Consider the following 27859-nt stretch of genomic DNA (forward strand, 5'->3'; position numbering starts at 1 on the left):
ACGAGAACGTGGGTGAAAAACTCAAAGCGAGTCGTGTTATTTGGACGACTTTGTAAAACGTACAGCGCGCGATGAATGTCGTCAGATCAGACACATGGAAGGAGCCGCTGTGTGCAGGTACAGCAGGTGAAGGTGTGTGGGGAGAAATAACTGAAGAGACGCAAGGTGAGCAGATTAAAGTAGTTTGGTGAACACTTATGGTGGAGAATATAATTGTCTTTAAATAGGGTGACGTATTGTTCGCTGACCTTTTATTGTCTTTGTGTTTAAGAGGTTGAGGCTGTGAAAATGTGAAAATAAAGTTTGATTGGCAAAAAAAAAAGTAAAATAAAAATATAACGATTAATCAATTTATTGATCGTTACTGTTTTTATAAGAAGCTGAGCTCTGAAGTTTGAAAAAACTATTTTTTCAGGGGGCATGAACGCAACCTTTGTTGTATGGAGAAACTTGATTTTGTGTTTCATCACCCTGCACCTCGAAGACAGTCATCACACAGCTGGATTACACCCACTCTTCCAGACCTGTGTGTGTGCGTGCGTGTGTTTGGTGACTTCACACACACAAGAACAATGATTACACAGCTGTCTGCGACCCTCCACCTGTAACCTGTGTGTGCGTACATGCATCCAGAGAACAATGATTACACACAGCTGTGTGCGACCCTCTACCTGTATTTTGTGTTTGTGCGTGTCATGTTTGATGTGTTGATGTCTGCAGATGTCTTCGAGTCCTTTCAAAGCCTCACGCTAAACACCTTTAAAGTACAAAGTAGCCTCCTAAACACAGGATAATCCTTAAAGTGGCACCTTCGCAGATGTCGTCCGCACATCTGCAGAGAGGGTCAAATCTGGTTGTTAGAGAAGAGGTTGTGCGTCTGATTCGTGTAGCTTTTGTATCTGTAAATGTCACACATACGCGTCCTCTAACACTCTCTAAAACCTCAGACGGCTCCCTTCAAAGATGTGGCTGCGTGGTGTAATTCTGCCCATGATGACGGCTCTCAAACACACTTGTTTGGGAGCTGCTTGTAAGAGGCTTAAAAGCTGTTATTGTCGAATACGTGAACACACACTGACGTGCTCTTTAAGGAGGTAATTCTCGGTCGCCGCGAGTTGTAAAGTGCAGGGCTTTGTTCGGGATGGAAGGTCTGTTTGTTCTGTCATTAGGTCGCTGCAGCACTTTAGCTTTCATCCTGTCACATTCGGAGTCACACAGGAAGAGAAAATTACTCTTCATTTCCTCCTGCAGCTATAAACCTACAGAGAAGGGAGGTTTGTGCGTCCACTAGAAATTTAATATATGTGTCAAAGTCGTAAAAAATGAGCCATTTAACGTCTGTTTTCTTGTCACAGGGAGCCATTAACGATGGACTGGCAGCCGCAGAGTCCTTGGTGCTAATGTTCTGGGGAGATTCCTGATCAGAGGGCAGGACCACCCTAAAACGTGCCCTCTCCAGTGTCCCTCAGAAGAAAGGACACTAAGTAGGGAGCAAGATGGCTCCCTGCTGCCAGATCGACCTTCAGAGCAAATTTACAACCCTTCCACTCACCCTGACCCCAACCCCATTATCTCACCGTAAAGATATAACCCCAAAATAAATGTTTTGTAAATTTGTTTTATACCTCATTTTTATTTTTTTTTCTTATGTTTTTTGTACGCGAGTTGTTTTGTTTTTCTATGAATTAAAGCTACGGAGCTATGAGATGAAATGTTAAAATGTACGAGCGTAGGTTTTTCTGTTCTTTAAAAGCCAAAGAAGAATCACAGGCGGAGCTTTCAAAAGTGTTCGAGCCAAAGATCTGTTGTGAAGCGGAGCATCAGTTTTCTGTCCGGTCGACTGGCCTCGGTGGCTTTACTTTAATTTCACATTTAGCATTCTGGGTAATTTCTGGACAGAAATTAATACAGGTCAAAGTAATGGTTAAGTGTTCCTGGAAATGTGTTTAATTGCCGGCAGTAAGATGGAAAGATTGCAACCACTCTACTCTCTGTGCCTAATATATTGCTAGAGCCAGGAAACTGTTAGCTTAGTAGCGCAAGGCAGCAAATAGGCTAGCTTGACCAAAGCTACCAGCACCTTTACAGCTCACCAGCAAACATATCTTGTTAGTTAAATCCGTTAAATAACTAAAATGTGCGGTTTTAAGTGGTGTTTCTTGGCTGGTAGCTATGCTAGCTATTCTCCTCAGCTACCGGTTTTTCTGCTAGGCTAAGCTAACTGTTCCCCGGCCATAGCTTGTATTTAGAGAAAGTTATCTGTTTTCTGTGTTTACTTGCTGACAGTTGCATGAGGAGAATATTTCCACTGTCACGGTCTGGGACTGAATATGAAGCTAGAGCTAGAAGATGGTTAGCTTAGTAGCATAAAGGCAGAAGACAGGGTAGCTTGGCTCCTTTCAAAGCTACAGCACCTCTTGATTTGACCAAAAAAATTACAATATATCTTGTTAGTTTAATCACTATAAATACTTAAAAATGACGATACAAAAACTTTTATTTTAAGGGGAGTTCCAGAATTTCTTGGAACGTGGCTAAACTAGCTGTTCTCCACAGCTTTCTGTCTTTATGCTAGACTAAGCCCATTGTTCCCTGGGTATTATTTAGGTAAAGATGTGAGAAAGTTATGTCTTCATGTTTACTTGCTGAGAATAAGATGGGAATACTGTTTCCACTGTCGTATCTGGGCGTTCGATATGAAGCTAGAGCAAGGAGATGGTTAGCGTAGTGGCAGGAAGGGAGAAGACAGGCTAGCTAAAATCACAATAAATCTTGTGTAATCACTGCAAAAACTTGAATATAAAAGCTAAAATGTAGTATTTTAAGGGGAGCTCCCAAATTTCTTTGAGGGTAGCTAGGCTAGCTGTTCTCCTCAGCTTTCAGTTTTTATGCTAGACTAAGCTAACCGTTCTCCCAGCCTTAGCTTTGTATTTAGTTAAAGTTATCTTTTTTGTTACTTGCTGAGAGTTGGATGGGGAGAATGTTTCCACTGTCATTATCTGTCACGAAATATGAAGCTAGAGGTAGGAGATGGTTAGCTTAGTAGCTATGGGCAGAAGACAGGCTAGTTTTTATGCTAGGCTAAGCTAATTGTTCACCGGTCTGAGCTTAGTGATTAAGAAAAGATATGAGAAAGTGATCTGTCTTTGTGTTTACTTGCTGAGAATAAGATGGAGAGAATGTTTCCACTGTCATATCTGGGAAGGAATATGAAGCTAGAGGAGATGGTTAGCTAAGTAGCATAAAGGCAGAAGACAGGTTAGCCTGGCTCCATCCAAAGCTACAGTACCTCTAGAGCGGACTAAAAATCACAATATATCATGTTTAATCATTAGAAAAACTTAAATATGAAAGCAAAATTGTAAGATTTTAGTTCCCCAAAGGAAGCTATGCTAGCTGTTCTCAGCCTGTCTTTATGCTAAGCTAAGCTAATCATTCTGCAGCCTTAGCTTTGCATTTAGAGAAAGTTACGTTTTCCTTGTTTACTTGCTGAGAGTCAGATACAGGTAGAATGTCCACTGTCACGTCTGGGACTGAATATGAAGATAGAGCCAGGAGATGGTTAGCTTAGTAGCATAAAGGCAGGAGGCTAAGCTAGTTGTTCGCTAGCCTTAGCTTAGTATTTGGGTAAAGATATGAGATTACTGTAATGTGTTCTATATTCCCCCCAGCCCTGAGAGCCAGTCAGACCACAGCGACAGTCCTGCCATATTTCTCTGCACTACTAATCTGTTTTTTCACACCTTGAAATGACGTCACATTCTTTTCTTCCTGCCAAATATTTTCTACTACTACTTTTAAAATCTCTATCTTTTTATACGATGTGATATTTATAACAATAAAATGTGATTTGGTACTTGACAGGCCTTTTAGAGGTTGTTGTGTTGTTCCTTAAAGAGGCTTGAACGGAGGAAATGATCCATGACACAAGAAGCACAGGAGACGGACTCTCTTTAGCTGTGTTTATATGTTTTCCCACACAGCGTCAATGTAAACCATTTCGAAATCACCCTTTCTTCCATTGGCAAACAAAAAAATTCTCTGTAAGACAAAAATACAAATATAACTGTCAGTGAGTTTTTTAGAAGCTTCACTGCTTTTGGCAGCTGATCAGGAAGTTCAACCAAAGTCTCTGAAGAAATCAAGGACTTTAAGCAGAATGTAGTATTATACAGGTCTAACTACTGAACTGTGTTTAAACGTATTAATGCTGCAGTACAAAAATGAAAGACAGCATCTGAAAACTTGCCATCTGCTCAAATTTCCTCCAAATTCTACAAAGTCTAATCTCGTGCAACAAACGGAAAATATGCTCGTTTATGTCCAACTCAAACGAAAAAAAAAGGCCTTTCCCTCTCAAAATCAAATTAAAACTCCCGCCGTTCAGTCCTTCACTTGCTTCCTCCGGCGACCCCTCTGCGTCCTCGCTCTCATCTGCCGACCTTGCCCAGCCTGTGGTCTGTCTTTGGGTCGGCTATGATGGCCTGGACGGCGACGATGGCCTCGTTGATCTTGGTCTGGAGCTCCCTCAGCTCCTCGACGTGCAGCAGGCGGAGGATCTGGGCCGCTTCGTTCAGAGTTGCGTCTGAAAAGAAATGCATTTTACTTTGCGGTAGATGATTATTTTATATCGGATATGTGTGAAGAGCGTCTTCCCTTTTGAGTGGACGTCATCATAAATTTGCCCTTCCTTACCTCCAGTGTCGAAACCCAAGATGTGCTTGTCCAAAGCTACTGGAACACCCTGGCAACACAGGAATGGAAACATGTTATAAATATGCATTACTGGGACTGTACTCCAACCAAAGAGATAATATCGTCCTGGCTGAAGCTCATATCAAATAAAACCAAGAAAATTAAGCCGCAAAGGGATTTTAAATAGAAATTCACATGATGGAAAATAAGGCATCCATTATTCTTGGCCCATAGTAAAGACTAAAAGTCAGGATATCTTCGCCCCTTTAAGGTTTTAATTAAAGAACATCATTATTAAAGGGGGGTATTACGCTAATTTCAAATGTTATATTTCACTCTGTAGCACCTGTGGAGTAGCTTAGCATCATTTACAGTTTAAAGAAACTCATCGTTTCTATCACACTGGTGCTCTGTGCAGGCTCTCATACAGCCTCTGCCTGAAACGACTCAAGTCAGCGCTGTCCCTTTAAGAAACTGTGTGAAACCTGGCGTTCACAGCAGCCTGCAGACTGAGCTGAGAAGCCTGGGGATTACTCCAACATACTTTTACCGATAGATTTGAAACTTCACCCACGCTTAGTCTGGACATCCAACACTGTAACATTATGTATGTCTTAAAATGTGAAACAGCGTAATACCCCCTCTTTAAGAAAAATGTGTTTATACCAGTCTTGATACCAAATGAGCATCTTCAGTTTACCTCTCTATTCTGGCTGGCTTTAGTGATAGCTTCTGGAGAAAGCCTGTCCTGGATCAGAATACGAATGGCCTGAGAGGAGAAAATTTTCAATTAATTAACAATATAGCGATAAAAGAGATAATCATGAAAGTATATGAGAACACGCCCACCTTGAGCATAACCAAGTAGTCATCATGCCGCTGTATCTTCAGGATGTTGGACAGAGCCATCACTCCTGCTTTGAATTCCGGAGAGTCACCTGCAAAGCACAAACATGTGAGGACTTTATCTTTCACCTGGAACAAAGAGGTGAAGGAATCAAGGATGGGAAGTGAGGAAGGCAAAGTGTGAGGACAGGCTGAGGAGCGTGTTATCACTTACTGTCAAGGTTGACGAGGGGGTCCACGGCTTTGTTGCTGTTGCTGGAGGCTGCCATCGGCTCGCAGTTCTTATACTTGTCCACTGAGGAGACACAGCAAAGATCAACACGTAAACATATTTCAAAACTAATGGCACCAAACTGGCAACCTTAAGCTGCATCTCCACCAAAGGTACTAGTTTTTTAGGGTATTAAAAAGTTCCTCAAGTCCATAGTTGTCTGCCCTTCGACTGAGGTCTTAAAAGGTTAGCCAAATTGACCCGCTGACATGTGTCTTCTGAAAGCAGCAAGAACCCCAAGTCCCACCCCAAAGTCCCTGTACTTTCAGAACATACAGCCCTCCTAGCAGGGACCTTTTGGGGGGTAAAATAAAGTCCCTGGGACTATATTTAGACACACTCCTTACTTCCCTAGTCCCTGGGGAACGGTCCTCCAGTGGAAACGCAGCTTTAGATCACACCATTCCTTTTACAACGTCTCCATCTGCTGGTCATTGTAAGTATTGCAATACAAATCTACCGAGGCATGCATTGCACACACTGAAAGACATTATTGTTTGTCAATATAACAATGGATCTTATGCAAGAACACATAATGCCATCTTACCATTGTCTCCATATTCATATCTTACAGCCAGGCCCAGTAACCAGTCCAAAGCCTCCTGCCTCTCCTGAACTTGAAATGGGCAGTTCACGTCCTGCAGGTACTGCACACAGCAATACGGACAGTCAAAACCACCGAATAATGCATCCAAAATCTGATTTAAACTATCAGTATGATGGTGGTGTTACCTTCTCGTAGGCTTGGGGCCATTCAGAGCTGGGGATGTTCCTCAGGTTTCCTCTGTCCTCTATCTTATAATGTCGAATCTTCTGGTCCTCCAGCCACACGATGCAGTTCCTAAACTGTGTCTCATCTGACACGGAGACAATGACACACGTTAGCAGCTCAAGGGGTAATGTCAACATAAGCAACTCAGGACCAGCCTCATGTTGACTGCCAAATGGCTCACGTAGGCTCAAAAGCTGCCAAGTTACCATTTTAGATAGTTACATCCAAGTTTTGTGCAAGCTTATATTTTTAAAAACACCACCTTTAAGGTTATAAACGATGCTTTTTAAATTTCTCATTTTTAAGTTCTAACGTTGTTACTTTCTTAACATACAACTGTGGACACAAACGGGACAATTGAGCGTTCTGTTTTTCAGCTTGCACGTTGTTTACTCCAATTACCTACGCCGAATAAAAGTGTCGTATGTCAAGAGGTTGTACAACATTTTTTATAGTGTTCTGACAAACATTAAGACAAAAAAACACAATAAACCACTATTTGTTAGTAGCGTTTGGCATCGCGTTGTCTTCAGGCAGTGACAGGACTTCTGATACACGTTAGCCGGCTCCACGTTTAACACCCCACCAAAACACATTCAAGAGCCCCGTGACGACTTCATTCTCACCTTTGCAGTCGAATCCAACGGGATTGTGATAATCTAGCGCTGTCAGTTTTCTCCGAAACATTTCAACGATTGTGTTTAGTGTAAATCGCTGCTTTCTTTGGCTAACAGAAAGCTATATTGGCTGTATTTTCTGCTAGCTGTTAGTAAATGACATCGCGCATGCGCCGCCGTGGCCTACAACTTCCTAATTGAACTATCAAAATAAAATTATACTTACTGACCATATACGGTTAATGTTACTGACCAGTAGCACTACTCGCGAAATACACCAGGGAAAAAAGAAACAGATAGTAAATAAATGTCTAAACAGTGTTTTTGACACATGTTGCATGTCCTTCAAGTCTAGTCTGGCTCTATGTACTCAAAGCCCAGATTATATTGTGTTATTTAGACAATACTGTCCTGCAGTTTTTTATATAATTTAAATCATTTCAGTGCCTAAGCCTACGTTAAAGGTACAGAGGACCTTAATATAATCATATAACATATAGTTATTGCATTAGTAGGTTCCAGGGCTGCACAGTGGTTAGCGCTGTTTCCTCACAGCTAGAAGGTTCCTAGTTCAGACATAGTGGGCCTTTCTTTGTGCAGTTTGTAGTTCTCTCGCTGCATGAGTGGCTTCCCTCCTGGCACTCCAGCTTCCTCCCACAGTCCAAAGGCATGCTCGTTAGGTTCATGGTGTCTAATGTGCCTGTAGTATGAATGTGAGCGTGAAAGGTTGTTGGTCTCTATGTGTCAGCCCTGTGATTGACTGCCAGTCAGTCCAGGGTTTACCCCGCCTCTAGCCCAATGACAGCTGATATAGGCTCCAGCCCCCTGTGACCCTGAATAGGATAAGCTATTCTCTGTTGAAAGGATCTGGACTGTATAAATAGCACTTATTAGAAATCAAGATTCATTTCGTATCTCATAGTGTGTTACACAGAAAGAAGCAGAAACTTTGAGGAAAAAATGACAACTTTATTACACTTTCACATTTTTTAAAAAATGGGGCAAAAACCATCAGAAATGCTGCATGGAGAAAATTAACAAAAACAAACTAATGTTGATGTGTTTTGATTTATGTCTGCATGTTGGTATGTATGTTTGTATTGCGGGCGTTCAGAAAGGCCGCATGCGTGCACCAAGGGGCGGGGCTCTGTTGGGCGGTGTGATAGCTATGTCCAGATAGTCTCCGATCTGGAAGCGCTGAGACTGCAACGTCATGGCGTCATCTGCGCCCTTCCTGCCAGATATAGTGTTGCCGATGTCTTTCAACCTGAAAGGTGGGAACGAGCACATGCTTCAATATACAGTGTAGGAAAATGTAATCAAACCAGTTAACATATAACTACATGAATCCAACCAATATTTTGGTAGTGTGATACCGACCGGTACACTTTCCCTCTGGGGTCGGGGTAGACAATAGAAAAGCTGAAGTGGGTCCCCTTTTTCCTGGCTTCTGGATAAACTTCCTTCACCAGGCTGGTCAGCTCCTTCAGGGTAGCATCCATCCTGAAAAACACACAGTCTTTAAATAACTAGTACAACAACAAGGTGCATTCTATTGCCGTATAAACTCAAAACAAACAGAAAAAAAGTGTTTAATCTCACCATGTGTATATCTGCAGTTCACTGGAGGGAACGTTGCCACGGGCAAATTCATCTGTTCTGTGGTGTCGGCCACAGTTGGTGGTGAATACTCGCAGCAGAAGGGGGCAGGTCTGCATTTAAGTAAGCATCAAACACAAAGGTATTAAAAATTTCATAAGACTGGCTGGCACATAACAATAAAACATGAATATGGCGTACTTGAAACACTTACAGACATGGAAAAGTAAACGACACTGGGGTTAATTTTCAGTATCTTTTGAGTTTTATTTTGAAAGTCTATTCAGGACGTTATGATATTATATGGCGTGTACTTTGACAGTGTAGTTTCGAACGTTCACTGCCCTTCAGTGGTCAAACCGTGTAACTACAACCCTTATAGCGCCAATGTACTGTATAGTAGATATTTCCACTGCCACTGTTATCCTTAGGGGCGTTTAAGCTGTTTATTTGTACGGTAGTACTTTTGTAAACAACATCTAAATTTGACAGAATATACACCGGGTGTTAGAGCAACTATGCTGTCTGAGGTAGGTAGCAAACAAAGCAAAAATGACAATAACATGCCGAACTTCTACTTTTGCAAGAAACCTGAAAGTTACACTCTTTTACCTTTGCGGTTCTACCTCTAAGCATGGGATCGTTTATACTGTATTTTGTTTCGCTGATATCTTCCCAAAGTACACTCTTTTTAATTCAAGTATCAGATAAATCGTTTGTTTGGCGACCAACGGTCCACTTGTGATTAGCTAGCACGCTAACACTAGCACGCTGCAGACGCTACCATTTCGTCTCATTTTTAATCTGACTGATAATGCAGAAGAAAACGTAGCTGAAAGGGGCAGCCGTGAACCAATGCTCTGAATATTATAATGTTTTGAAGTTTCTCCTGCACATATATTAACCAGCCTCGATACCGTTACCATTTGGGGCTAGCTAGGTTAGCTTATGCTACAGCTCAAAATAAACACGCTAAACAATGCTCTCGCGCGGTCTACCTTTTCTCGGTCGATGGGCTTTTCTGGCTCCTTCTTAATTTCCTCCTGTGTGATCCGCGATTCAAGAGCCATTTTAATTGTTTACTGATAAAGTAATACACTTGGGTATCGACTTCTTCCACCGTGCTTTTTTTCCCCGTAGCTGCAGCGACGAAGAAGACTGAGGCTGTTTCCGTTTCCGGTGTTGTTTTAGCCAATACGCGTTTCTTAGCAACAAGCGAGAACTTTGTCGCCCCTTACTGTTTCGGAGTGACTTTAAATACTTAATTTTGCACGACTAAAACAATAATAAATCCAAAGCATGTTTTTTTTTTGTTTCAGAGCTTGTATTATTCAAACTTACGTCCAAATTAAAGTTTTTTGTGTCAGGAATTAAAATCTACGTATTTTTTTCTTTAAAGTGCGATTTTATTGTATAACGTTGTAAAGGAGAGGACTTTCCTGAACACATTTTTTTGTCATTTTTAATCTATTAATTTTTAGAACCTACTGCAGTGCTGGTACAGAACTTCATACAGTAGCTTTGCTGATCCTGGACCAGTCAGCCAAGTCCACCTACAGAACTGAGACCTGCTATTCAGTCACATGCTGCTCTCCCCCTCACTCATTACAGTGTGTAGCTTTCTGGCTAACATATATGTGAGTGCTGTACAGTGTGTGTTTGTGTGTGTATCCTGACACTGGCTCCCTCTGTTCTCAAGCTGGCTGGCTGATCAGGAGCTACTCTAACAATCAGCTCTATTTTACCTCTCTCTCTCGTCCTCCCTACTCATTCACCCGCTTGAAACAATCCGCCAGCTTTTCTTGTTCTGTTTTTTTTTTTTTTGGTCGTTTTGTTTTTAGCTCTGTCCTGACTGACAGATCAAACAGTGGCTCTTTGAGTCCGGTCCTGACACTGATATCCATTCATTGATATGCATCAGGAATAAGTGTCACTGTTATTCCCCTAATGACTCCATTAGAATCACTTACGCCTTCTCTGTCTCAGCCCGGATGTTTTTCTGCCCTCCACATAATTGTAGGGTCAATTTACTATTTACTATTTTTTATTATAGAAAAAGATGGTGAAGACTTTTTACTAGCAGATATCGACGACTTTACAAATCTTTACATCCCTATTTCTGGACTTATCCTAACATCGTAGCTCAAGCAGAATGTGCAGAATGTTTGACAGACCTTTCAAAAGTTTAAATATCAGTTCTGTAAAGGACAGGAAGTTGTTTTTGCTCCCACTCTTGAACAAACTGTGGGAAAAGCTCTTCGGTCACAGTCATTAGCAGCACACAGAGCTGCTCTGTCCTGCAGGCCGACTGCTGCCAAGTGATGGTTTGGCTCTGGAGGCACTTTAGCCTCTCTACCTGTGTCCTGTTACAGTCACTACGGGATCACACACACACCTATACACACTTTTACTCTTCAATGCAACTTTGTTCCTTCAACCCTCTGATTTCTACCTTGTAAACACAAGTAGACCGTTCACATCCGTCGATTAAAGTAGATTTGGGTAACATTAATAAGTTACTGTCACATTAACAGTGGCTCCACAGCATAGTAAAAGGAGTACTCCAGTGATTTTACTCATGAAGTTCAGTTTACTACAGAGGAAGGAGCTAACTGGGCACGTAGTACACACTGGGCACGCAGTAGCAGGCTACATTCAGAAGCACTAATGTGTCTTCTCTGTCCATACAAAGTGTATAAAAAAAAAGCCTACAGGCACAATGCTGAATGTTAGCATGCTAACATTAACTAATTAGCATCAGGTTTGTTAAGGACAGACATCCAAAATCGAGGTCAGGGGTTTCCTGGCTGATTAGCAGCTATTGGGTGCACCTGTGATGTTCTCCCTCAGCTGATGGCAATCAGCCTGGCTGGGAGGTTATGTTAGGAGGTTGGGGTTTCCCTGCTCAGTTGTTTTTTTGTCTCCAGAGAGTCAACACCTTCAGTTGGCTTTCTGTGTTTTCTGTTTGAATGAAAATCTGAGTTGAGTGTGTGGTGGAAGTTTCCTTTCCCATTCATTTTGTTTCACCCCTGTCCAGTGACTCCCACTTCTCCTTCGTTTTGGGTTCTTCTGTTCGTCTATCATTTTCATAGATTCAGTTCGGTGGCTGTGAGGAGTTTTATTTCCACAGCCACCGTTTTAGAAACCCAAAGGGCCCACTTTGCTTTGACCCTTTTGGGACATGTGCAATGTTTTGTTAGTTCTCCAAACCGTGACCCCTGTCCTTCAGGTTTTGTTTCTGGGGGAACAAAACATTGTTAGCATGCTAACATTTACTAATTGTCACTAAAGGCAAAATAGTGCTACGGTAGTTTTGCACAAATTTGGTCATGAATGAAAGTTATGGACAAAAAATATGATGATGCCCTCGACGAACAGTTAAAGGGACCTAAATATCAGGATCAAATCTCATGGCAATCCATCCAATAGATGCTGAAAGAGTCACTTAAAAACACAGTGTCAGAGGATTACCAAAGTCATGATGCTCATACAATGCTGATGTTGACCATGCTGATATTAAACAGGTATAATTTATAGCTCTGCCACCATGATAGCCTAGTGTGTTAGCATGCTAACATTTACTAATTAGCATCAGGTTTGTTAAGGACAGAGATCCAAAATCGAGGTCACGGGTTTCCTGGCTGATCAGCAGCTATTGGGTGCACCTGTGATGTTCTCCCTCAGCTGATGGCAATCAGCCTGGCTGGGAGGTTATGTTAGGAGGTTGGGGTTTCCCTGCTCAGTTGTTTTTTTGTCTCCAGAGAGTCAACACCTTCAGTTGGCTTTCTGTGTTTTCTGTTTGAATGAAAATCTGAGTTGAGTGTGTGGTGGAAGTTTACATTCCCATTCATTTTGTTTCACCCCTGTCCAGTGACTCCCACTTCTCCTTCGTTTTGGGTTCTTTTTTTCGTCCATCATTTTCATAGATTCAGTCGGTGGCTGACAAACCCAAAGGGCCCATTTTGCTTTGACCCTTTTGGGACATGTGCAATGTTTTGTGAGTTCTCCAAACCGTGACCCCTGTCCTTCAGGTTTTGTTTCTGGGGGAACAAAACATTGTTAGCACGCTAACATTTACTAACTGGCACCATCCTGGTTTAGCGTGTAAGCATGGTAACATTCACTAATTGTCACTAAACGCAAAATAGTGCTATGGTAGTGTCGCACAAATTTGGTCATGAATTAAAGTTATGGACAAAAAATATGATGATGCACTCGACGAACAGTTAAGGGGACCAAAATATCAGGATCAAATCTCATGGCAATCCATCCAATAGATGCTGAAACAGTTCACTTAAAACCACAATGTCAGAGGATTACCAAAGTCATGATGCTCATATAGTGCTGATATATATACAGTACTTGATACAGGTATAATTCATAGCTTTGCCACTATCATAGCCTAGTGTGTTAGCAATCCTAACATTTACTAATTGGCACCATCCTAGTTTAGCCTTATAGCATGCTAACATTTACTACCAGTAATTGGCACCATCCTAGTTTAGCCTGATAGCATGCTAACATTCACTACCAGTAATTGGCACCATTCTAGTTTAGTGTGTTAGCATGCTAAAGTTTACTAATTGGCACTAAAGGCAAAGTAGTGCGACGGTAGTTTTGCCATAGTTTTGTCATGGCCACCCATCCCACATCTGTTGATATATTTCAGTTTGGACTGACAGACGTTGCCATCCCTTGAGCCGCACACAGCTGAAATATTGAGCTGAAATGCTAGAAAGAGCCTGGCATTTAGTGGAGGGAGGGAGCGCTAAGAAAACAGAGGCGCCATTTCACCATCTTACTGCTCTCATCATGTCCTGAAACCCTCAATAAAAAATAAAAACAACCCAATCGTATATTGTACATCCATACAGAGGGACAACACGGTAGCCTGTATAGTAATTGTGTTTTTAAAAATCATTTTACAGTTTTTCTCATTAAATAAAAGCTCTATGTCTACTTCTGAATATTTGCTTCTGAAGCCACTGTGGCTTTTATTTTGAAAGTCCTCACAGGAAGTCGTCTTATATTGTTCTGGCTGACTTGACGTTGGAGTCGCATCTTTTATTTGATGCAAAGGAGGCAGGAGCTACAGGTTTGGTTCTGTGTTTTAGATCCAGAGTTCTTTTGATTTACTTCCTTTTAATAAGAGAAGAGCTGATGTGAGAGTGAGCTATTTGTTTGTTTGTTTGTTTGTTTACATGCTGAAAAGGACCATGTGGAATACTTTCCTGCAAACAACCTGACTCTCAAGACACAAGGTGAGAAAAGCTCTCAATTTTTTTTGCTCTTTTAGAAGTAATTTTAAAGAAAACATAAATTATTATGATGTTATTTTTATTTATTTAGCTTTTTGTGAAGCATTTAGCGTCTGAAACAAACTGCTTTTTCTGAATATAACATGTAATATAGATATCAGATACTTTGATTAAATAATCAATCAGTAAATCAGCACTTGTTGCGTGTGAATGGTGAGGCTAAGTGAGGACTGTAGTAGTGTGGGTGTGTACAGTGTGCTCAGAGTGGGTTGGCTGCAGTACAGTCCGCAGTGGGCAGAGAGGTTCATTAGTTCACATGAATCTTGGCGCTGGTCCTTCTCTCGTCCTCCTCTCACTTTCATTCCTTTTCATCCTCTTCTGTCAAACTTCTCTTTTGTTTCGTCGCTGGTCTCTGCTTTCATCCTCTGCCACTGCCTTCCCTTTCCTTCCTTCTAACTGTCCGCGTGTGTAGTTCAAAGGAAGCAGACAAACCTGGTATAAACGAAAGCAGAAAGAACTTATAAAATGATTGTCTCTCATTGTGTCTGACTGTTCCCGCAGGATGTCTTGGCCCGCTCTGTACAACCAGCTGGTCGGGGCGAACCGTCACTCCACCAGCCTGGGTAAAATCTGGCTCTCTGTGCTCTTTATTTTCCGGGTCATGGTGCTGGTTGTTGCTGCGGAGAGCGTGTGGGGGGACGAGCAGTCTGACTTCACCTGTAACACGCTACAGGTAGGGCACCCAGTCAGTGAAAAGTCACTCACTCAAGAGAATCGCAAAAAAAAAAAAAAAAGCACATTCAAAATATTGTTAGCTTGATAATACTAAGGCCTGACTGATATCAGATTTTGAGGCCGATACTTATATTACATTTAGAGGCCAATAAATTCACATTTTTCAAAAGTACTGATGTGATAAATAGAGCTTTTTTTTTTTTAACATGGATTGTTCTCCAATTTACCACGGATGTAATCTCTATTTAGATGGACCAGATTTTGGTATCGGTGTGTTCTAGTTTCCATTTATGTTGTGTTTATACTCCAGGTCGTACTGACCAATCAGCAGGCTTTGGTTACTTGCAGGAAAGACATGTTGAGAGCAAAAGAGTTGGAACGTTATCCGCCTTAATACCGTCCCTGCTTCCATCGGCATCAAATGTGGACAGTGCTGCTGAGAGCAATCTAGGAGACAAACTACATAATGACACGATTTCAAAAGCGTTGCCTGCTGCATTAAATGTTCAGTAAAAAAACATTTTATTCTGAAACATATCGGGAAAACATTTTTGGCAATACCGATATATCTGCAAATATCGGCGTGATAATATCAGTCAGGGTCACGTAAATACCAGTTCTGAAAAGTGTTATTAGTTACTTAGTAATCAGTTGTATGATTCACATGAGTGATAATTTAATACAACAGTGTGTAAGTAGAAATAACGTTCTACTGATTAGCTCACAACCAACAAACTGTTAATCTACTGTAGCTAGATGTCTAAAGTGTAATACACTTTTGGAGAACACATTGTGATTATAATATTACCGTCAAATTTGGAATAGAAGTCACACGCAGAAGAAGAAAAGGTTTTAGCCTAACCCCAACCCTAGCTATCAATAAAAACATGTATACGTACACTTATGTATATAACTTATTTCAACACTATTTATTATTTAGTAAATTATAGTAAAGCTATTTGCTCCACAAAAGTATACATCTGTACTCCAGAGGCACTGCTCTGTTGCTGACCTTTGACCTCTGACCTAACTGGAACATGCAAAATATAGAAAAGTTCTAAAAGTATTGTTGCAACAATCCGTCTGTTTTTCAGCCTGGCTGTGAAAACGTCTGCTACGATCAGTTCTTCCCCGTCTCCCACATCCGCCTCTGGTGTCTTCAGCTTCTCTTCGTCTCCACGCCGACGCTCCTGGTCGCCATGTATGTGGCTTACAGAAACCACAGGGATAAGAAGAGGCTGCTACAGGTGTGTCTACTGTTGGATTTCTCTGCCAAATTGGTGGGGAAGAGACCTACAGTTTCTACAGTCATGTGACGTCATGTGACGTCTTGCCTTGTCAAGTCATGCTTTGTCTTGTCACTTCCTGTTGTGTCTTGTCATGTCTTCTCTGGTCGTCTCTTTGTACCTTGTGTTTTGCTTTGCCAAGTCTCTTATGGCTGTCTTTTCTTTGCTTTTGTTATCTTGTCATGTCATCCCGTGTGTCAGGGTTCTGGTAAAGCTGGTTTCCTCGGTAACAAAGGCCAGGAGGAAGAGCTGGAGACTTTAAAGAGACGGAGGCTCCCAATAGCTGGCGCCCTCTGGTGGACGTACGCCTGCAGCCTCGTGTTCAGGCTGCTGTTCGAAGGAGGCTTCATGTAAGACCTGTCTTTTGTATAATCACGCCATGTTGCCTACGTCCACACAGTTCGTGTGTCTGCGTCTGCAGGTACGCCTTGTACGTGGTCTACGACGGGTTCCACATGCCGCGTCTCGTGCAGTGCGACCAGTGGCCGTGTCCGAACCTGGTGGACTGTTTCATCTCGCGCCCCACCGAGAAAACCATCTTCACCGTCTTCATGGCAACGGCCTCTTCTATCTGCATGGTCCTCAACATGGCTGAACTCGCCTATATAGTCGCCAAGGCTGTCACTAGGTAGAGGTATTAATCAGTCAGACAGTCAGGTGATTAATCAACGAATATATATTTATTAACTGTCCCATATTTTGCCATTTTTAGCAATGTTTCGATTAGTAGATGTGTTTGAGTCGCTGACAAACCCATACGACATACTGTATGTGTCAAGGCCTCTCTAAATATGTAGTTACTTACCTTTCAGAAAGATATTACAAAGATATCCACATATGTCATCCTCTTTTTCAGGAGCCTCGGTGGTCAAAAGAGGAAAACGTGCAGAAAATCAAGCAGAGAGAAGCTGCAGAATAAGACAAACCAGAAGTTACTTGTCTCAACCTGACGAAGCGGAAACAAGGTGGATGATACACGCAGAAGAAAGCTGCATACACATGTGAATTACCCAAAATACAACCTGTGATATAATGGTGTAAATACAACTGAACATTTTCTGTGATACCTGAGGTGTTAAAATGTAACATTCACGGGGTGGAGAGGATGGAATGAAGGTGAACAACTTTTTTACATGACATTGTTTTCCAATTCTTAGTGTCTGATTCGGCCTTTAACTTCTGTAGCCAAAAGATGGTGTTTAACAACGCCATCCTGCCATCTCCTGGGCAACAAAACAACAACATGAGAAAAGAAATGTGAGGACTCACGAGCATCTAAAAGAAGGTGCTTGTGATTTTCAAGTTATATGAATAAAGTTTCATCTTATCTTTAATTTGTGTACGTCTGTTTCATGTAGTTATTATATGCTACTAAGAATGTCCCTGCCTGGGAACACCTAATGTTTTTGTTGCATATAATTTGGTGCAATATGAAACATACACCTGCATTAAACAGAAAAACATAAAGTCAAACAATTTTGGTGTCTTAACAACGCCAATACTGACGCCTGGAGTGCCCCCTTTGCAAAACAAGGTAACAAAGGTAATTTCATTAACCTCTGTTGACCTCTGCTGGTGAACATCAGTGACTGCAAAAGCTCTGACAGGGTCCTCCCTATGCTGCTCTGAGGGTTAGTCCCTGACACACAAACTGTTGCTTGGTTCACGGTGCTAAGCTATCCCTTTTATAAACTATATTTATCTGGAGCTATAAAGCAACAGCATTCTTCAAAAGTGTATTTTTAAATTGTTTCTGTTCATAAAGAAAACTTTGATAGCCTACGTACTTAGAATAAAGTGATTTAACATGAGGAATATATCAACTTTTCTTACATATTTCAAGTACAACTAGTTATTAGCCCGCTAATAAATATTAGCTAGCAAAACTAATGCTACTTCTTCCGGGACAACTAAGCAGAACAACTGCCCAGCTGATACCATTCATTACTATTGATATACAAATGTAACAGTCATTGTACGATTAAGTTAATATAAAGTAACATTATTTCACATAATTTGATTTAAAAAGTTATTTTAAAACGTTTTAAATTGTTTCAATGTCGCTCGCAAGTGATGGAGTCGCCCCTGTCCATACATACACACGCACGCGCGCGCGCGCGCTTACAAACACATACCTTCCCCCCCCACCACCCCCCTCGTGCGCCCCATGCACGGGGACACCAATGTGTGACAGTGGCGGATGGCCTTGGCCACGCGGGACGCAGCCGCTGCGCTTCGCCTTCGCGGGACAGGATCCACACGCGCCCTTTTTTTAGACTAGACTAGCATCACGTCTTTTTTACTCTCTCTCTCTCTCTGTAATTCTCTCTCAGTGTCTCTCTCCCTCCCCCCTCCTCTCCCACTAATCTCACCTACTCTTTGGTTTGGACGCCTCGAGCCCACCCGTGGGAGTAAAAGAAGAAGAAAGAGGGAAGAAGTGGAAGAAGAAGCGCGCTGCCGGGGGGGAGACGTGTTTCAGAGGAGAGCGGTAAGCAGGTGGATGCTGGAGTGATGGTGTTGGTTAAAGTGGGAGGGAAGAGGAGGGATTATCATCCTTCCACCTGCTGGATTATCAGCACCTCTCATGCTGCGTTCACTTCCCTGTGGGAAAGAAAGCAGGCAGGAAGCCACTTATATTACAGGAACATTTTGAGGATAGTTTTCTGTTAAAAAAAAAAAGAACACTAAATTTGTAAGACTTTTTTGATACTATAATGTGTTGCAATGTAAATGGGTTTAGTGGCTTGTCTCCCCATTGCCAGCCCCGCCTAGTTAAAAGGTGACCACTACTACTACTACTACTACTACTACTAAAAGAAATAGTTTTATTTGTAGCCTACTGTTTTTTGTTATTATTAATGACAAAAAAATTTTTTTTGCATAAAGTAGGGAAGACCATTTTACTATATCTAAAATAGCTAATCCTGTATTTTGAATATGACCACAGCTTACCTTAAACCAGTTATATTAAAGTCGGGGGGCTAATGTTTAATTATTTTTTATTTATTTTTTATTTTTGTTGATTCTCTATTATATAAAAGCTATAAAAAAAGAGGGCAGATTACAGACATTTAAGGTTTTTGAAGGTGGGTCTTAATTTATTAATTATTTCAGATTACAAAGATTAGACAAACAGACATTTAATCTCTTATGTTTCATCCATGGATGTTGAGATCTTGGTGCCCAAAGTGAGGACACTTGGACAGCCTGGTGGACCATCAGTTTGCCAGTTTTGCATAGATTTAGTATCTTTATTTACGTTATCTTATTGCACGTAACATAACATTTGCAAACATTCCAATTTAGGTACAAATACAGACCTTTTGTGCCACTACATGCATTGTCAGCTGTATACACTTTCAAGTATTTCATGCACACATTTTGTGCACTTTCTTTGTATTCTTTTGAACTTGGTGAACCCGAGTTGCCTTCAGTCTGTAGCATAATTTCGCCTCTAACATGGATCATGTCCCCTTTCAATGCTGTTGACCAGCTATTGACCATTTGTGATTCTACATAGGTTAATCTCTGCAGATTTAAGTTTATGGATGTGTTTCAAACTGAACTTGATTAACTGGATCGCAAACAAAATTGCGGGCCATTGTTGCCGCTGTCTGCATATCTCCAAAAGGTTTTCAGTGTGGAAGCGGCAGGCCAAGAGTTAACTGTTTGGGCTGTCGGAGCACAAAGACCTCTGATCCATCAAAAGCACACTGCCAGCCAGGACAATGTCCATCTAGCAGCTTCTCTATTGTCTGTGGTGACAGATGGTATTTCATCACGTCAACACATCATGTATATGTACACATGCCACAGTTGGTGTATCAGTCGGCAGTTACAGTAATCAGGTACATTTATGTGATGGGAATATTACTCTCTCTTTATTGAAGTGTAGTGTTTGGACAAATCTCTGAACATGTGGACTTGAGTTTATCATATGACATAGTTTCTGAAGGTGGATTTAGAGACTTTTATAGTATTAAATGGGCGATGTAAATTCATTATGACTTTGATGTTTTCTTCATGGAATCCAATTAACTTAATGTGGGGCAATATCAGATAGGAGTCTTGTATTTCATATAAGCAGTAAAATAAGTTGGATTCACACTGGTAGCTCAGATATACAGATGAAGTGTATGGTACTGTATCCCTGAGTGTGTGTATGTGTTTGCGTGTGTGTACATATCAGTCGATCCCAGGCAAACATTTGCCCTCCTCAGCATTCCTGTGATGTGATGAGTCCAGCATTCAACTGGGAGAACCTGTTATCCGCTCATTCACTTCCCACAGATGGCCAGCCATTGTCCGCCGGCCAGCCGGCTCTGCGGCACACACACACAAGTACAGACAAATACGTGCACGTCTGCAAGCAAATGTACATGTAGATGAATTAAAAACAGCTACCGACAGTTTTTGATACCAAGATATATATTCTTTGTGACATTTCAATATTGCTGCGATTTGAGGCTGGAAAGTGCAATCTGAACAGCATTAAGTTGTAGGGTCTTCACATTGAGTTGCATATAGCAAATGAATACAGAAGAATATCATCGGCATAAAGATGGATGTAACGGTTATCAAATAGACAGTGTTATTAATATAAATTGTAAATAAGACAGGACCCAGAACAGATCCTTGTGGGACACCTTTTCTTAGTGGTTAATACTCTGATTGGATATTTCCACACAGCACCTATATGAAAGCCCATATTTTCCACCTTCTATTTTATGATGCAGATTTCACCAATTTTGAGTCAGCTTTTTTGTAGAAATAGAGTTCCTTTACGCTCTGTTTTTTGGTTTAAGTGTTACAAATATTGAACCCATGTAGTTGTCAAATTTAAAATGTTTCTGGTTTATTTAATCTTGGCCAATACTAATCTGATCGGATTAAAGGTATCGGATATGATCAAGTCTTGAAAGTGGCTTGTTCAAAAGAGAAAAAAAAGGATTATATATTCGGATAAGATCGGGTAATCCAATCTTGGTTTTTATCCCAAAAAAATCCAGATTATGTTTATTATCCAAGCAGAGGGTTGGATTTAGGCTGTATTATTCTTATCTGGATTAAACATTTTGAACAAATGGGCCCAGGATATTTTAGTGGCTTAAGAAAAATACGTATTTCAAGGTATGAAAGTGGTTGGAATTAATTTGACCCTAAAAACTTTAAGTGATTTCTGTTTAAAAAGTACCTCTAAAGTTGACCAGAGCATTTTGTCTCTCCTTCACAGATATCGTTTCTTTCTCCTGATCTCTGGTCGATGGATTTATTACTGACAATACAACAATATTTTAGTAAGTCTGTTTTCCTTTCCTTATTTTGTCCTTTCTTGTTGTTTATGCTGACCTCAAAACCTGGAATAGACATGTAGGTTGTTATCCTGGTCTGTTCTTAGTCTTAAAGGGACATTAGTTTTATTCGAGTGGGTTAGGGTTAAGGTCAGTCCTATTGTCCATCGCTGAATATAGTTCCTAACAAATTTAGTTTGAGAAGTTTTTTTATTGTACAGTAAAACATATGTGAAATGTATGTGACCAGTTTTTGAATTGTTATTGGTCTCCTAGTAACCAATGGGCTGAGCCAAAGTCAGGGTAGAGAAGTTAAAAAGTATTGAGAGACACGAAAATAATGTAGACCCCCATACTTCACAATTTGTTCATCTCTCATCTCTGCTCTGTTTCTCTCTCCAGGCTAGAAAATCAAGTGAAGCATGGGTGACTGGAGCTTTCTAGGGCGGCTGCTGGAGAATGCTCAAGAACACTCCACTGTGATTGGAAAGGTGACGGATTGGCGATTGATTAACTTGAAGGATGTAAAATGATACGATAAGTTAAGCTCTTCTTCTCGCGAAATCCCCAAACCCTAAATGACCTCCATTCAGAATTTTGACACACCAGGTCTCCAAAGGGGTTTAACAGAATTGTCCAATATGGATGTTCGCGTGACGATAGAGTTCCCTCTTTTGCAACATATTCAAATACAAGAAGCACATCAAGTCAGCTGGGAAGACTGCTCTGTTTCTTAATCCTTCCATCCTTCCCCCCCAGGTTTGGCTGACTGTCCTCTTCATCTTCCGCATATTGGTGCTGGGCGCAGCAGCTGAGGAGGTTTGGGGCGATGAGCAGTCTGACTTTACTTGTAACACGCAGCAGCCCGGTTGCGAGAATGTCTGCTACGACGAGGCCTTCCCAATCTCGCACATCCGTTTCTGGGTGCTGCAGATCATCTTTGTCTCAACGCCCACCCTCATCTACCTGGGCCATGTGCTGCACATTGTCCGCATGGAGGAGAAGAGGAGGGAGAGGGAGGATGAGCTCAGAAAGGCCGGGCGGCACCAGGAGGACCACGATCCTCTCTATCACAACGGAGTTGGTGATGGAGGAGGGGGCGGTGGGAAGAAGGAGAAGCCCCCAATTCGTGATGAGCATGGGAAGATCCGGATCCGTGGGGCGTTACTGAGGACCTACATCTTCAACATTATCTTCAAGACGCTGTTTGAGGTGGGCTTCATCCTGGGACAGTACTTCCTCTATGGCTTCCATCTGAGGCCGCTCTATAAATGTGGTCGCTGGCCCTGCCCCAATACTGTGGACTGCTTCATCTCCAGGTTAGAAAGTAGGATTTTATTACGATTTTATTCATCTCTTCTTTGGTTATACTTATTTGTTTGTTTTTGTGTTTTACACAAAGCAGATTTGCCACTAGAAAACTCCTTAAATATTGCTGTTTGACCAAGTAAAAAGTCTGTATCAGTTCCAATGCCTTCTCATCCCAGATCCTCATGTACCAACACTTTGTCACACACCTTTTGCGTCTCATACAGATGCACTAGGTAGCGTCTGTTTTCCTCCTTTGCAACACACGGTCAACGTGATTTTGTCTGTTTTTTGTCAAGTTTAGGTATAAAAAACTACTTAAAACACCAGCTGGTGCCACTTGGACACATCTTCAGTGATGAACCCAGGGGCATAGGGTCTTTTGGGTCTTCGATCATTAAGCACCCTCACCTGAAAGACCCAGCCAGGGCTGATCAGTCCCCGGCTTGTGCACAATGTCCATAGTTTAGGTTAGTTAACTAGCAAGGACCACACCGACAACAGAATATATTGAAACAATTTATTAGGATTGATAGAGAGGCTTGGTACTTGGAGGTCATGTCTTGCCGTCAGTGTTTTGGGGAAGCATTGTTTGGGAATTTGCCAAAGCATCCAGGCACGACAAACCCTCTTGAAACCCTACGGATAGGAGGACAGAAAGAACCAGAACTAAGGAACCACTTGGAGATGAAAAGAGGATCAAATGATGTTAAGGTTCCACAAGTCCTTTGCAAGGCTCATGAAGGATTCAGAGATGATTTGTTTTTGATGTAAAAGATGGTGATGGCTGACCAGATTTTTTTGTTTTAGTTTCTTGTAAGTTTAATTCTATTTTGTGGGTTAGGGTTAGGACATAGAGGAAATAAGAGATCAGAAGGCGGATTCCATTGAACCAAGTGAAACAGACCTGTGTCAACAATGATTCCAAGAAACTTGGGGGTTGTTGAGAGGCCCTCTGTCTATCCTGGGGACAGTGGGACCCCGAGACAGGAGAAAACTGAAGTCAATGTAATCAGTTGTGAAGGAGTAATAAGGGAGGGGAATTGATGAGGAGATTGTCCAAGAGATCGACAAGTAACACAACGTTATGCATATTAGACATGATCCATGAGGGCTACTTCCAGTGTAACAAATAGTTTAGGGCTGCCTTTGCATCCCAGAGCAAGCATAACTGTGAAGGAATATTTACCATGCCAGTGAATAGCCAAGACTAGGCACAGCTTGCACTGTCCATGCCAGTGAATGCCAAAGAATGGAAAGAGGTCAGGGTGGAGATGGAAAACTTTGCAAGCATTTGGTAATATCTGCTCTCTAGAGCTGCGACCCTTTCCCAGGCAATGGCAGGGCTGATGCTGGGGTAGTGAAGGGAAACAATCTTTACTCTAAAGCTGGAGATGGGGTGAGACTTCTGAAGCTAAATAATTATAACATTTGGTAAAAACCATTGCCTCTGAAATGAAGGGAAAAGATTTTTAGTCATGGCCTCATCCATTTTCTGCAGGCTGAAAGGTAAAAGTGAAAGAGGAACCTTGCATCCCTGTGCTAGGAACCCCAACTCAAGCCAGCTGCTGTAGTTGCTGGAATTAGATAGTGGGGGGCGCTGGTATCCTAGTCGCAAATGCCCCTGCTAGAGTTGGCTGCTGTTGGGGTTAGAGGTAAGCAGCCGGAGGAGCCGGCATCCTGGTGCCAGCTGGCACATGAGATCGCTGGAACTGAATGGTAGGGGGCACTGTTATCCTGGTGTCAGTTGCCCTGGAAAATGTCATGTGCTTGTTTGCAAGCCAGCCCTTTGAATTCCTGTATTTAGTTCTCTGTATCAAATTGCTAATTAGGTTTAATCTTAATGGGAGGTGGTAGCTGAAGCTCTTTGGTGTTTGTTCGTTTGTTGTTGCTCTTCCTGCTTTCTTTTAACTTTGGGATGTGGGTGGACTGTCCCTTGAACAGCTGAGGCTTGTCGGTGTTTGCGTGATGACCTCATCAGGAAGCAAGTTGGTATTCACGGAGCTGTAGTAGCATGCTGACCAGACACCGTGAAAAAGTTTTGTTGTATTGTTCGATCAAGGAAATGGAATTCATTTGCATTTCTGTGTCTTTTGAAGAGTGACCACAGTGCAGTCGGAGAGTAGTCTTGGCCCTGAATGGTGGCTGGGACTATCCTTTAAGGTAATGACGTCTGAGGATTGTGGCGATGGCAATTGGCTGATCCTTTATTTTAGATGAAGTATGAGAGCTTGGACACCAAGGAGAATTTCTTGGGTGACTTATCGCTGTCTGGGTGTTGAGAAGAGATGAACTGGGTGGAATATTGACGATGGAGAAGAGTGTTGTAGCTTGACTTGTTTGACAGAGTCGTCTCCGGCACAGAGGTGGTGGAAGAGATTTCGGCTTGTATTGTTGTGCATCGGTAAACACTGTGGACATACTCAATATGATTGCATCCAAATAGGTTGTCATACAATGGGAAAGGTCAGATGAATTCCATGCTTGAGATGAGGTCACTGGATGGATAACTTAGCTCGAAGAATGTTGTTTCATGTCAGATGGCTTTTCTAGTTATGCTAGTGCAATGTGTGTGCAAAAGAGGAGTGGTTAGGTTTGTATTTATTGGAATGGAAGAGGTGCAATTGTGCTCTTTCTCCTTCCACTCTCTGGAGTCAGGGGTCTCCTGGGTGAAGGTCATGGGTTGCTTTGCCTATCCATCACCCCCAACAGCCACCTCAGGCAGACTTGAGCAGTCTTTCAATTACATCACTAAGAGCAGTTAATCTAGATGGCTTAGAATTGGAGTAAGTTGAAACCCCGATGGATCCCATGCTGATGCTCAAGGACACTTTGCATGTCTGTAGACGAGCAAGAGCTGTGATAAAACGTTGGGATTGAAGTCATGCTATGATTTGGTGCCTATTTGACTTACTAGCTCAGGCAGTTAGCTGTTTATGTTTGGTTAAACAGAACTTCAAACTGTGATATAGTATGAGAAGCAACTGGCTTTCCTGCTCTTAATGAGCACCCCTGCTTAGGGTGGCGGTCAGGGGCGATGGGTTGGCCAACCAACATACCATTTTCACCCAGGAGACTGGTTTTCGAGTTCAGGTAGTTAGTCCCCCTAAACGTAACTATGCAACAGATGCTTCCTTGTCAGACTTTATGCTGGCAAAAATGTACCTTTTGCGTATAACTGAGATGCCAAAGGGGTATGACAAAGCACTGGTATTTGATGGCCGGGGATGAATTCTCGTTGGAGTACCTGCTCACTACATCTTACATTTGAAAACATGCTTTTGACATTTGGCTGTGCCTTGTAACAGCTGTTAATGTTTCAGGAACAGGAAACATTTTTGAATAAAATCTGATTTTGTTTGTCTGTTGACACAGGCCCACTGAAAAGACAATCTTCATCATATTCATGCTAGTGGTGGCTTGTGTCTCTCTGGTCCTCAACCTGCTGGAGATCTATCATCTGGGCTGGAAGAAGGTCAAGCAGGGAGTCACCAATGAGTTTGTACCCGACAGTGAGTCCCTGATGCTGGGAGGAGATGAGCCTGGAGACGCAGAGACAATTCCTGAGCAGACCTTTCAGTCAGTGCGCGACTGTTTGCCGATGTACGCCAGTGTGAATGTGGTGAGGGGAGGAGCAGCAGAGGGAGGAGCCTATGATCCAACAGAGACCTCCCCATCAGTGATTTCCTCAGATCCTAACACCACCTCTGTTCCTGCCAGACTCAAGATGGACGGCACAGGGTTCCACCCGGATGACTACCTATTGGAGGCCCTGCCCACTCCATATTATCACAATGGCGACAAAGTGAGTGTCAGGAGCCACGAGCAGGTGACAGCAATGGAGCAGAACTGGAGCAACATGGCACGGGAGCTCCACAATCATGATGGAAAATACTCCCCCTCCTCCTCACCTCCTCCTCTTCCCTCCCCTCCTACTTCCGCATCATCCTCTCCTCAGGAGGAGACAATGCCGCCACTTCCTCCAGGGGAACAACACTCCATGTTTCCTACGCTTCCTCTTCACACCCCTCTTTCTGCCCTCTCACCGGAGGAGGCGCCGATAGATGAGGAAAACACAGCACCTTATATGGTCCCACATGACGACTGCACCGTGGTAACCAGGGCGGAGATGCATCAGCCCCCTGCTGTTCCAGCGACAGACATCCGGAAGCCAAGTCGGGCCAGCAAGAGCGGCGGCGTCCGAGCTCGCCCGGATGACCTGGCAGTGTAGCTAAAACACACACACACTCACACATTTACACAACCATGCATACGTGTTTATGTAACCAAAATAGATAACACAATTTTTTCACATATGCACAACAACATAAAACAACACAGCAGCACGCCCTCCAGCAAGAGACATACCGGCAAGGGAGTTTTAATCTTAGAATTCTGAAGCAGAACACAAGTAAGGATAGAAAGAGTTTGGCCAGATAACACAGATGGTGCCATGCTGAAAGCATGATTAAAAGAATAATAGCAACACAGAACAGTAGACGTGATCCCTATTCAGTTCTGTTCAATTATTGCATGCTAGGAGCTGTTATTTTTGTAGAGCAGACTGCTGCTATGGATAACAGACAGTTGCTACGAGCACAGTTGTGATCTATGACCACATCCAATCACATCAATCTGTGGAAAGAGGTGTGGTTAATTTAATGCAGCCCATTGACGCCTTGGTTAAAGAACAACTTTATCCAGTAGAAAACACAGTGGAAGTTTGTTTAAATGTACTCATTTAAATTGCGATTTATCGGCGGCCCACATACGGAGGCTAACAGTCCGCAACACAGCGACCGCAGGCTTGACTCCCGCCCTCAGCACTTTGCTGCATGCCATCTCCCACTCTCCCAGTATTTCCTGTCTCTCTTTAGCTATCCTACCAAGAGAGGAAAAAACAGCCCAAAAAATACTCCTTAAAGAATATTTTGATGGAGGATAAACAATTATCATGCTCAAAGGCTAGTTGCAGGGTAAGAGGTAATTACATTCAAACTTCTATCTCTGAACTTTGGAGTGAGCCAAGCCAGCTGTCCTTATGCTAAGCTAAGCTTATTGATTCATGGCTCTAGCTCCATAGTTAAGCCTTTGACTGATAAGAAATTTGCATCTTAGTGACCGTGAGCTAGGGCGACATGGTGTATGACATTGAGAAGTGTAAGGAGCTCTTATCCACGT

General features: G+C 42.3%; 5 protein-coding genes across 6 annotated transcripts in view; 3 read left to right on the forward strand and 2 right to left on the reverse strand.

Moving 5' to 3' along the window:
• Window positions 1-1381, forward strand: part of nid2a (nidogen 2a (osteonidogen)) — a 45004-nt gene extending 43623 nt beyond the window's left edge. Inside the window, exon 38 of the mRNA XM_069675245.1 lies at window positions 1356-1381. The gene's annotated coding sequence lies outside the window, so the exon portion shown is untranslated. The remainder of the gene's footprint in view (window positions 1-1355) is intronic.
• A 2575-nt stretch (window positions 1382-3956) lies between these two features.
• Window positions 3957-7338, reverse strand: rtraf (RNA transcription, translation and transport factor). Its single transcript, XM_069675448.1, has 8 exons — window positions 7211-7338; window positions 6545-6669; window positions 6360-6459; window positions 5756-5836; window positions 5545-5633; window positions 5396-5464; window positions 4696-4744; window positions 3957-4585 (listed from the first exon to the last, which is right to left on the reverse strand). Exons 1-8 carry the CDS (start codon window positions 7269-7271, stop codon window positions 4431-4433), a joined length of 729 nt encoding a protein of 242 aa, XP_069531549.1. The 5' UTR covers window positions 7272-7338; the 3' UTR covers window positions 3957-4430.
• An 811-nt stretch (window positions 7339-8149) lies between these two features.
• sap18 (Sin3A-associated protein) lies at window positions 8150-9954 on the reverse strand. Its single transcript, XM_069675130.1, has 4 exons — window positions 9799-9954; window positions 8804-8913; window positions 8582-8704; window positions 8150-8468 (listed from the first exon to the last, which is right to left on the reverse strand). The coding sequence occupies exons 1-4, from the start codon at window positions 9868-9870 to the stop codon at window positions 8312-8314; spliced, it is 462 nt and encodes a 153-aa protein (XP_069531231.1). The 5' UTR covers window positions 9871-9954; the 3' UTR covers window positions 8150-8311.
• A 4046-nt stretch (window positions 9955-14000) lies between these two features.
• LOC138603380 (gap junction beta-2 protein-like) lies at window positions 14001-17336 on the forward strand. Its single transcript, XM_069675129.1, has 6 exons — window positions 14001-14061; window positions 14620-14791; window positions 15888-16040; window positions 16281-16429; window positions 16501-16707; window positions 16936-17336. The coding sequence occupies exons 2-6, from the start codon at window positions 14621-14623 to the stop codon at window positions 17027-17029; spliced, it is 774 nt and encodes a 257-aa protein (XP_069531230.1). The 5' UTR covers window positions 14001-14061; window position 14620; the 3' UTR covers window positions 17030-17336.
• A 4456-nt stretch (window positions 17337-21792) lies between these two features.
• Window positions 21793-26909, forward strand: LOC138603325 (gap junction alpha-3 protein-like). 2 transcript variants are annotated; one of them, XM_069675033.1, is made up of 4 exons: window positions 21793-21861; window positions 22130-22689; window positions 26054-26327; window positions 26406-26909. In XM_069675033.1, the coding sequence occupies exons 1-4, from the start codon at window positions 21793-21795 to the stop codon at window positions 26907-26909; spliced, it is 1407 nt and encodes a 468-aa protein (XP_069531134.1). The 2 variants fall into 2 exon arrangements, with proteins under 2 accessions (XP_069531134.1, XP_069531133.1); XM_069675032.1 differs by having other exon boundaries at window positions 26054-26909.
• Window positions 26910-27859: the final 950 nt, after the last annotated feature.

This window comes from Semicossyphus pulcher, unplaced genomic scaffold (assembly GCF_022749685.1).
Source record: "Semicossyphus pulcher isolate SPU_LCO1_2020_fin unplaced genomic scaffold, fSemPul1.0.p SCAF_24, whole genome shotgun sequence".
NCBI classification, from domain to species: domain Eukaryota; kingdom Metazoa; phylum Chordata; class Actinopteri; order Labriformes; family Labridae; genus Semicossyphus; species Semicossyphus pulcher.